The sequence below is a fragment of the Dysidea avara genome, chromosome 1 (genome assembly GCF_963678975.1).
Source record: "Dysidea avara chromosome 1, odDysAvar1.4, whole genome shotgun sequence".
NCBI lineage: Eukaryota > Metazoa > Porifera > Demospongiae > Dictyoceratida > Dysideidae > Dysidea > Dysidea avara.
The window spans coordinates 24,230,893-24,242,935 of NC_089272.1; the positions used below are offsets into that span (position 1 = coordinate 24,230,893).

At 37.0% G+C, this 12,043-nt stretch overlaps 1 protein-coding gene across 1 annotated transcript in view; it reads left to right on the plus strand.

Annotated features, from left to right (window-relative positions):
- The window catches only part of LOC136237452 (uncharacterized), a 326,109-nt gene that overhangs the window by 189,860 nt on the left and 124,206 nt on the right, over nt 1–12,043 (plus strand). The window contains exon 11 of the mRNA XM_066027675.1: nt 5,809–7,625. Within this exon, the coding sequence (XP_065883747.1) occupies nt 5,809–7,625 (1,817 nt within the window). The remainder of the gene's footprint in view (nt 1–5,808; nt 7,626–12,043) is intronic.

Genomic DNA, 12,043 nt, shown 5'->3' on the forward strand with positions numbered 1-12,043 from the left:
ATTTTGATTTTGAACACATAATTTTGAGCATTGCTCAAAAGTATAGTAGGTAAAATTGTGATCAGGGCTTACTGCTATTACAGGATTATCAATGAGAGAATGAAAGAACTTCTATACCTATGCAGCTGCATGGCAACCTAGCTGCAATTATGCGTGTGTGTTATTTGCTGCTATTGCAGGATTATCAATGAGAGAATGAAAGAACTTCTATACCTATGCAGCTGTATAGCAACCTAGCTGTAAACGGTTGTTCATAATTGTTTGCTAACCTGGCCCATTAAAAAATAAAATAATAAATACTAAAAATAACAAATAAACAAACAAAAAGCAAAAATTAAAAAAAATTAATTAATAAAATTTAAATAAATAAAAAGTTAAGATTGAGCGAACTTTGCAAAACAAATTGTATAAGCGAGTTTGCAGCTGCATGGCAACCTACCTGCAAATTACATTCATAATTGTATGCTAACTTGGCCCATAGAATTGTGAATTGAATCTTTGCAAAGCAAATTGTATATAGTAGATAGGTCCGCAGCTGCATGGCAACCCAGCTGCAAATGGCTTGCATAATTGTGGCCCACAGAATTGTGAATTGAACAAACTTTACAAAATAAATTGTTTATAATACGTAGGTCCATATCTACATAGCAACATAGCTGCAAATGGCTGTGCACTTGTTTGGCCCTTAAAATTAATGTAGAAACTAGCTACTAGCTACACAAAAAATTAAAATAAAAATTAATAAAAGTGATACGTAGGACCGGAGCTGAAAGACAACATAGCTGCACAAGGCGTGGCTGATAGAGTAAAACAAGAATACAGTCATATGGTCACCCATGCAGCTGTGGTAGGTCTGCAGCTGCATGGCAACATAGCTGCAAACTCATCCGTTCCCTTGTGGAATGTGACAATACGGGATCCTAATAAAGTCTTGCTGCAGCAATCCTCCTACAATCTATTTGTTTGTTTGCACTAATAAATATGGACAGGTCATCCCCAAGCCATTAGGTTGGTTGGTAAATGAGACCAGTGTGGTACTTAAGTTTGTAGTATTATACCAGTAGAAAGGGAGAAAGGACTTTGTGAATACTGGAAGTGCTGCAATGGGACTCTGGGAACCTGTACAATTACCAAACCCAACCTCCATCTTAGGACGAGGGTTGTATCCAAGGACCATTAGTCCTACTACCAACATTAATGAGTCGTTATGTGATGCTGGTAACTAAGCTGATAATTATACATATATACCGTAGATTCCCTAAAAATTCGGCAGAAATAAATTTATTCCGTTCGTGTCTGGCCGAACAATTAGGAAAAAATGTACAACCCGGTGTTATTGTCGATTTTTTATTGATCTATCCCTAATACTGTCTGCACGCTTCATGGCTATGTTATTTGCGATCTGCTTACTGGTTACTTTCTGGATTTCTTTCTACAGGGACCAACAGGAACGTGTTGTGGCGGAACTGACGATACTGGCTGCAACACTCACTTCGCTGCAGCACCAACTTATATACCGTGATTGCATACATTATCCAGGAGAGATGATCAATGTCATTTTTACATCACTTTTATATACAGTCACTCGACACTAATAATAATAGAAACCACAATCAATACTATTAAACTAGCTATCTCATGATAATTAATCAAATCTCGCTAGCTCCCAGTTGCTGCATGAAGTGTTCCATGACTTAACAGAGCATTATATCTGAGGATGTTTCATGTTTGTGGGCTCCAGGAGAGATGTTATTCTGTGAACAGATACGAAGATCGTTTTGTGGTAGCTGTGATGTCACACGACGATATTGTTGGACATATTCTGTGAACAATTTCACACTTGGTGCTTCATCCAGCATCAAGGTAGCATATTATGTAAGGTCACTGGGAATTCTCAGTACTAATGAAACCTTCGTCAACTAGTACCCCAAATGCCGAAAAATTAGCGCGCTTATAATAGAAACTTTCTGTCTGCTTGCCAAAATTTAGAGTACATTGCATTCAAAGTACTGGGAGTGCCGAATATTTAGAGATGCCAAAATTTTAGGGAATCTACAGTATATATATATATATATATGTACCACTTTCATACCTCAGATCAAAGGAAAGCCAGTGCATATATATCACATATCACACTGACTCAAAATGTTAACAAGATATATGCACTGCTACCAGTGCATATATCTTGTTAAGGCAGTAGTGTGTATATCTCATTACATACTGCCTTAACGAGATATACGCACAAGTGTGTATATCTTGTTAACTTGAGACATTGCATACCTAATAGGTTTGTACACTATATCCAGAAATCATCAGATTTCTTTGATGTTTACTGTTATCCTCTTCTCTTATATAGGGAATCAAGCAAGCTGTGATTGTGGGATTGAATTCTGCCAAACAACCTGTGATTGTGGGATTCAATATAATACATTAACAGTAGTTTTTTTTTTTTACTTTTTATAAATGTAGCAATTAAAGTAACATAATTAACACTAGTCTCTTAAAATTGCTATATTAGCAATGATAAAATCAAACTACTGTTCGATGTATTAAAATTGAATCCCACAATCACAGTTTGTTTGGCAAAATTCAATCTCACAATTACAGCTTACTTGGTTCCCTATATAAGAGGAGGGTATAGCAACTAAAGGTTTTGCCAATTAGGTGAGTCTACATGCTAAAGTAGAACATATTAGTTATACCATGGGCACTCGTGCTTTGCCTGTATATACGCACTTGCCCTCGGGCCAGCGGCCCTCAGGCTTGTGTGTATATATCAGGCAAAGTACTCTTGCACATGATATAACTATTACATATACTAACATTGGTACCTGCCCTACGTGCAGGGATCACTTTATAATAACAACCAAGTATTAAACATCAGTTCCATTCATGTCCTGCAGCATGCACATTTTTAATACCAACATGTTGCCAAAATCATGGAAAGCATGCAGGTACTCCTGAACTGGCAGAATTGCAGTAGCTAAACTACTGTAGTAATGTGTATGCTTATAACACACAGGTGTGAACAATGTGGATGGTTAGTAGTACCTGTCCTATTATGCAGGCTATAGTTACACGTAGTTTGATAAAAGATTGACTACAAAAGACATCATTTATTGGTACCTGCCCTACAATGTAGAAGTTGCCATATCGTGTATTATATTGTGGGCATGCACATCATGTAATGAAAACCATGCATTAAAATTCATGTAAAAACTACGTTACATGTATAATGAATGTCACTTTTAAAGACCATTAAATACCATTAGGCCATCCTACAAGTACACTGGAATGATGTGAGCATACAGATAATTTTAAACAGGAAAGTTGTGAGTAGCTACATAAGCAAAGACAACTGTAGTATTGTACTACTGTGCATACTAGAGTTGCAATGATACAGTGTGTAGCCGTATCGATATATTGGCTCTGGTGTATCACGATACAGTGATATATTGCACGATACAAGTGGAGTCTAAGCAATGGTCTATGTTGCTTTTTAATGTTTTTTTTTGTTTTTAAACAGAAATAAGTGAGCTAGTTTTTCTTTGAGAAACATTACATACTATTCAGTTTAACCACAATGTACAATAATTTGATTGTCAACCATGTTAACAAGCCACAATATGTCGATATGCGATATATCAATACAGTTTGACTTTGTATCGATACAGCGATATTGTCTTAAAGCAATACGATACGCGATGTATCGATATATTGTTGCATCTCTAGTGCATACCTATAATATTATGTCTACCACACAGGCACAAACTACATATTATGTGATATTAGTATAGTACCTGTCATGTACGCCATACATATGACATTTAACTTACTGACAACAAAAAGAAACTGCATAATGTAGGGTTCAGTACATGCCTACAGTGCAGGCTGAGCTTTGTATGTTAACAGTACTACAACACTCCCTCCTATTCCCTTTACTACACTACAACCTATTGTCATTACCTCCAACCTCTATGGTCCCTTACATTTGCAGTACTGTATGAGTAAGCTACTACTGACTATTATCACCTATTGTCATTGCCTATGCACATTAAAATTAGCTACTACTAACTGTTATCTCCAATACAGTGGAACCTTTTAGTCAGGACACCTGAAAATAAGGACACCTACATAATCTGGACACTTGGTAATGCTCCTAAAGTATCCCTTAGCATGTAACTGAACTGAAAATTCAGGAAACCTTGATAATCAGGACACTTTTGGTCAGTCCCTAATACACAGCTTTCACTGTAGTGTGAGAAAAACCTGTTACCAAAAAGGTGCCAAAATGAAAAAAAAAGTTGTAGCAATAAAGGTTGTTAAAGAAAAGTTGTAACCAAAAGGTTTGGAAAAAGAAAAAAAAGTGATACAACCGGGATTTGAACTCCCATCCTAGCAGTTTCAAGCCTAACACTCTACCACATTGACTAAATGTGACTTGTGGTTATTGAATCTTTAAAAGTTGTTTATAAAGGCATGCTTAAGTTGAATGGAATAGGTGTTTACTTGCGGTTTGCATGCGGTTTACAGAAAGAATTCAAGCAAATTTTTCTCTACACCCTTGCACTAATCGTGCTGTAAAGGACGAAAGATTTCAGTTAGAAGCTTCATTTAAAAGCAAAGTAATTCTTAGATGATGAGCGCTTTGTTTGGCACAAAAATGTTTTGATACATGCATTGGCTGACGAGAAAATCGTTGGACACCATCGGAATTGTAGATGCTCAGACGGTATTATGGCTTTTCAGCTTTATTGAATAAGTTTATAATTTAAAATCAGTCAGTGGGTTGGTTCCACATAGCTACTGTGAGTTTACAGACAGCAATTGGGTGTGTATTCGTGTATACATAGTATTACAATTTCCTGATATATTAAAGTGGGTGTGGCTCACAAAAGTACTAATCCTGCTGCATAACTAGACTAAATGCAACTTGTATAATAATCGATTAGTAGGCATGGCTATAGCATGTAAGCTTGCAGACAGCAATGGACACAGATTCTTGCTACAGACTGCACTTACGAATAAATGGGTGTATGTTTCTAATGCGATAAGTGGCCTAGGCTCACGAAAGTGCTACGTGACTAGCGTTTTTAAGTTTCCACATCATCAAACGAACAATTTCATTTCTCATGTGATGCAATCCGGGTCAGACTCAGATAATTTGTAAACCGGGTTGGGCCTGGATGACCTGGAGAAAAAGTGACCTGGTTGACCCGGATGACCAGTTTCAATGCTGTAGAGAGTGACTATTATCTCAAAGTACCCCATGTGGAACCAGTATTAAGGCTTGACAACACAAGTGCTGAAAGTCTATAGGTCATCTGGCCCTACAGCCTGTTTAAAGTTGATACATAAAGTGTGTTTGAAAAGGTGGAGAAAGGAGAAAAAATCCATGAATGGACCTAGGCAGCCTTGAACCTGCTGCCATCCAATTAACACTTCAATGCTTACAGGAGTCTGCCAGGCAGTCAGGATGTTTTTCTCCTTGTCAGACTTTCACTTTTCATGCTTTTTATCTACCTTTTCCATTGTAAAGTGTGTAATAACAATATTTCAGATTCTTAGTCTTACATTACAATGTGATGTATCCAGACTTTGTGGCTTATTATCTTGGTATAACAACATAATTGAATTCTTTAAAGGTATGTTTGTGCATTGCATGACACAAACAACCTATTTATTCAATAAAATGGCAAGTGAATTTTCCATTTCAGTGGTCCTTTTAATACATATATATGTCAAAGTACATCTACGTACATTTATCCACTGCATGTGTGCACTTTAAGTATATTGCTAACTGAATAGGTGGACCAGATATAACAGATGAAGGTGATCTTTTGAAGAACATATCAGAAAGAAAAAATAACATGATGAAGGTACGATATTCAACAGTGCTATGCACTGGAGAACCAAAATCAGGAAAAACAAAATTTTGTGATTTATTAATGAATAAGAATACCCAGCAGCATGGAAAAGGCGATTATCACACCATCTTTATTAGAAAACAAAGTGGATCAAACTGGACAGAAATTACCATCGATGAGTTAAATGTGCTGATAGCGCAAATCAATGAAGTTGGTGCTATAACTATTAAAAGTACTACAAAACCTGGTGCAATTATTTTAGATGAAATATTAGACATTCTCATCTTATTAGATATCAATGTTCCTACTCCCACTATCAGTCTCCTGCAGCCAGCTATAGTAACATTTGTCACTTACAAATTAAGAGGACAGGAAGATGCAGTGTGTGCAAAATCTCATAAATTTATTAAGGAATTAATGTCAAGTAAGTGCTTCAGAAAAAAATCGAAGTTTGATGAACTGAAAATAGCAGATAAGATTAAAAGTTCAGAAAAAATATTTTACACAGCCTTCATTGGTACACTCCTTCATGACAGTGACTCAGAGCTGCAATACAGCAGAGAAGTTGCTATGGTTAATGAAGAAGTGCGAAACTTGAAATCACATGTTAATTGTACCAAATCTGAAATGCCTCTTTCTTTCTGGTTTGTGAAAAAGGGCAGTGATACCAGCTACTTGCATCCCATTAACTTGAATAGTAACAAAAGCAGTAATATTTCCACTATACAAAAGAATTTAGAAGACACAGTTTCACAGAATTTGATTCACCAAATACCCATAACTTGGATATTGTTTAGCTTAAAAGTACTAAAGTTGTGTTACAAGCAGAGTGAACCATTTGTACATTATAAAACTGTATATGAAACAGTATGGAAAAATGAATGTAAAATTGACAGTGAAGTAGAGTTAAAACTTGCTTTAAAATTTTTTCACCATCATGGAGTTCTGTTTCATTTTGACACTGTTGAAGGTGTAAGAGATTTTGTGTTTACTCGCTGTGGTTGGTTATTTGATAAATTAAAAGAAATGCTTATTAATTTAAAAGATAAGGAGCGAAATTATGATGCTATAGAGTATCTGATGAAAGATGGAGTTTTGCATCCTGATATGATAAGAGAAGTAGAATTTCATGGTCCTGGCAAGATATCCTTTGATGCTTTCATAAATTTATTGAAGCATTTGAAATTTATTGCTCCACTGGAGGGAAATCAATATTTTATGCCGAGTATATTGGACTCTTATGAACACAACACTAAAGTATTCAGTGAATATGGTAACAGATGTCATGATGCACTGTTTATCACGTTTTCATCAGGGTCACTACACCGCAGTGTGTTTTGTTTCCTTTCTGCATACATATTGACACACAAGCCAAAAGAATGGTCACGACTATTTTATGATGAACAAACAGAACAGCGATACACTTTTAAAGATATGATTACATTTTCAATAGGCACTGGATATTATATTTGCTTAATTGACAAAATCTTTTCTCTTCAGGTTCAAATTTATTCAAAAGTTCAACAATGTGATTCAAACTTGCACACCAATGTTTACAAATTTCTTGAAGAAGCGATGAAAGATGTGTGCATAAGTGTGGAGGTACCACCTGAGGAGTGTAAATATGGATTTTTGTGTACTAAATGTAAATTACAAGATCATATGATGATACTGAAGGATTTCACTAACAATCAAGCTCATTGTAGCAAAACGAATCACCCACTATGTTTGTCAGATAATCAGACTGTTTGGCTTGAGGTATGTATATATATTTTTTGTTTTTACTTGTGCATACACACACATTTGCTAGCAAGGGTGTCAGACTAGTAAGGCCAGAGCCTCACGAGTTTTTTACTGAAATTAGAAACTTGCAAACTTGATGAAACTTAAAAAATAGTAAACATGGAACACTTAGCATATATTTAATGGCAAAAATTGACAAAAATGAACAACACTTATCTAACCTGCTTCTCACTCAGAACATGTACAGCTTCATGTGAACTTTGTCTGCATTAAGCCTCTCTAAAAATAATTATCATTATGTCTAGCTTTGGCTTTGTGTCTACTTTGAAAACATTCCATTCAGTTTATCTCATATTAAACTCAAATAGTAAAATTTAAGTATTCAACAGGTACTTTTTGATCACTGACCGTTAATACTTGTCAGAGCAAGTTAGCTAGCTAGTCCTTTTCAAAAAGTACTCCATTCCTCCGGATAACATCTCAGAGTGTATGTTTTCAAAATTTTCCTGAGGGAATGCTCCCAAAGTACCCTAGACTGAGCCTTGCCACTTTCACTTTTATTCTGACTGCCTTGTTTGCTAGAGTTCATAAGAATATCACCTATGCAAAACAGCCAACTTTTAGAAAAGGTGTGGTCCCCAATAATCTGGTCAAACCACCAGAGAACCGAATTTGAATAACTATGAACTAAAAGCACATAGCACATTTACATGTCTATTTGGTTTCAAACAGATATACAGTAACTCATGAAGCATTCATCCAGTCTCTTAAAAATGTAGATTTTATTTATCAAGAAACAAGCCATCTGAATATATGAGACCCTCTGAGTGAAAACCTGACTTGTTTGCTTTTTCCTCAAGCTACATTTTATTACTTCTTTGTTGTCTATAGGCAACAAGTTGATGTTGTGCTACTTCTAAAAGTCAGGTGCTATGCAGCAAGCTAACTAATCTGGAATTAACCAACTATGTATTACAATTTGTGATCAGATTTTACAAAACCGATCCAGATCGCACATCAGGAAAAATCAAGCTAATACCACCAGTGGATAGCTACACTATCGTACAAGTAGTTTTGATGCTCAGTACCACTCAAACTACTCGAGGCTGGTTTCAACAGACGCCTTTTCTTGGGGGGGGGGGTAGAAATTGAATGGCGGTTTTAGGCCTTGTGAAGGACCTGGCTTGGCAAGAATCAGTGGTTTGCTGGTGGACAGCCTGATAATGTAGGCCAGACGTTTTTTCTGTGGATTTTGCTACATATTAAATGCTAAGGAGCCAGCACAGCCCTGTAATCTCATCTCTGGACTCCAATGGTGGTCTGCCTCCATTTTGCGGTCTAGCCCTTGCCCACCCCGCCATCCCCCACCCCTTTGTGAGCATTCGTGATACTACTTCGCTCGTCCAACAGCTCAGATTTTCTACCTTTTTTGGCAGGAAACTCTACAAGCAGCTACAAGTACTGGAAGTGGTCTGAAAGGTAACAGATTGATGCATCTTTAGTGTAAGTTTCATACGCATGCTGACTATCCTTGGAGAGTTATGCTGGCTTGAATTCTTTAAAACTGTTTATCTCGAAACTTCTAATGTGCGATTTGGATCGTTTTCCAAAATCCAGTCACATTTTATTATGTTGTGCAATCATGTATAATTAATTCACTGTAATTCTCAGATTTCAAAAAATTCAATTACATTGCTATCCACTGCTAATGAAGTGCATGTTAAACAAACCACTTTTAATAACATATTACACACAGAAGTATCTACTAAATTGTTTCATAGTTTGACTATAGTGTTTGTCCCACAAATTCTCTTGACCAAGTCTCAAGCTGCTCTTCATTTTCTTTCACGTGCATCTGGGATACGCACCTTTTCCAACTCGAATGGATAAGCTATTCCTGGTAGTCTACTAGACCTGCACCATTGTTTCTCAACTGTTAAATGTCTGTAATACCCGAAGGGAAGGTAATTCACAGAATCTGAAGAGAGTCAACACACTCATATTTCAAACTACCAAAAAGATACCACCTCAGAGCAAAGTTTACCTATGCGTAAGTAATAATACATACTTCATTTTAATTATGAGGATACTACATACACACATCAGCTAGAACAATACTTATACGAAATATGCAGTCAAGTTGGAAGGGAAATGCTGGGCATAGTGGGGAAGGATGAATACAGGGTAAAGAGGGAAGACTGGAAACTGGTGCGTACTAGCAGATTGAACGAAGAGATGAATGGATTGCAATCATTGGAATAGAGTGTTGCAGTAAAGTCAAAAGTCAGTTCGTAAACAGAAGGATCTTGATCAGAAAATGCTAAAGGTCTATTACTAACTGTAGGCGGATGGTAAATGGGCAATTCTAACGTTTAGTAAGTTTGATAGCTAGAGTGCCTCAAATTATGTAGTTGTCCATCACACTGTGTTTCAGAAGCAATCACATCAGCAACTAAAGGAGAATTCATAATATCTGGGGGTACTGAAGTTACCAAATGTGAAATTTTCTGCTCTGCAACAGCAACAATGGTCTCATCAAGCAACTCTAACTCAGGTGGCCCAACTTTCTCTGTCATAACAGCTCCTTGAGATGACACAGAAGTAAACTGAATGTGTGAACGTTCGATAATAACATCAAGAGGATCTGCTTCTTCAGGTCCAAAGAAGCATATTCAACAGAGAGCTATTGGTGTTAGGAACTGCAGAAGGAAAGTTACTATCAGACACTGTGCTATCCCTGCAGAAGCCAGATGATATTTCTTACCAACTATGTTCACCCATATCAGCGCAGGATCTGACTGTCATCAACATCTTGGGGTAAATCCTCTAAGCAGCTATCTCCTCAACCAAACAACCCTGCAACCAGTCATCTTCGGAGTGAGGATGCAGTGCCCAAAAACGTAAAATCATTTTGGCGTTCTAACAGTATAATTGAACACTTGGTCATTCAACAAGGTGGCAAAAAGTCTTGCCTGTGGACAGCCCATTTCGCTCAGTGGAAATCCCGAGCAATTGAGCAATGAATCTTTACACTTGAAAGTGTCCAAATAAAGTTATCCACTACTAAGGGTAAAAATTCACCTCCTGCTGCTTCTGCCAGCGTCTTGTGCTGAGCATCTTACTCCATCTCTCCTGTGAGAGCTGTGAACCCAAGAGTGATGACTGAATGTGATAGAACCCCAGAATAGAGGGCACTTCGAACAGAAACATCAAAATAAGTTCGATGACCATTGTAAAAATACGGACGAAAAATATGACCAGGTCTAGCAGCAAATTCCCCAGACACCTTTTGTTCCTTCTGGATATCCGAATTATCCTCCAATATTGCATAGTAAATAACGTCACACAAAGCATTATGTCATCTTATGGGATGTGGACTATGTCCGCATCCTATCTAGGGGTCCGGGAATTATTCCTGCATAACTTTGAGCGTAATGATGGGGTAAAATAATTGGGAATTATTCCGGCATTTTGATGTGATGTAAGAGCATAATTGGCATAATATGCGATTTCGCGTCAGTTGAGATCGAGATACTCTAATAGAGCAGTCACCTACTCTAATAGAACAGTCAGTGAATAATCTTTACTCTATTGTAAAAGTGACTAAGCATGTTAGTAGGTAAAGGCTAACTTTCCTGTCTAATGGAACAGCATAGCTACTGTACCAAAATCCTTCTATACATTATAAATTGTAAAAGTCAAATTTAAAAAAAATTAAATTGGGAATAATTTTGAGAATACTGAGTACATTTTGGGAATAATATGAGCATAATGATAACTATTTTTGAGAAGCTCGGAATAGAATAATGATGAAAATTTGGAGCATAATTCCCTGAGGCCTGATCCTATCAGGTGATCTCCAAAATGATCCACCATTTGTCCTCAAACACACAGTAGTGAATCTGCAAGAGCGAAAACTGGAATACTCAGAGAGCAACAACAAACTCAGCAGGTGGAATTGCTAACTTGAGTTGAGGGCAAGGTATCACTTGAAGCCAAGTACAAGCCAAACTAGAGGAATCTGATGAAGCTAAATGAGCCCTATCATGTATACTATGTTAAATCAAAACTTTGGAGTAAAGATGTTCATCAAGATGTAACTGCAGATCTTTTTGTGAGGTTGAAAGTTGATGGAAGTAGATCAATCAAATATTTCTTTACTGTAGCTTCTCATACCAACATGAAATCGCTATCTCTCTGGATACCCAATAATTGACGAAATAATTCCTTGAAGTCTAAACAACTGTCATGGTAAGCTGCATAAACCATATCAGAGGCTAGACGAATGTCCAAACCACCCAATCTCATATGAAGAGTAGCTTGTTGCCAAGTGAGATCTGAAAGTGAATGGCGAGCAACATGAGAAAGGCTAGAACGAAGTTGGTTGTCAAAATCTGAGAGGTGGCTAGGCAAATGTGGAGGCATTGTGCGGA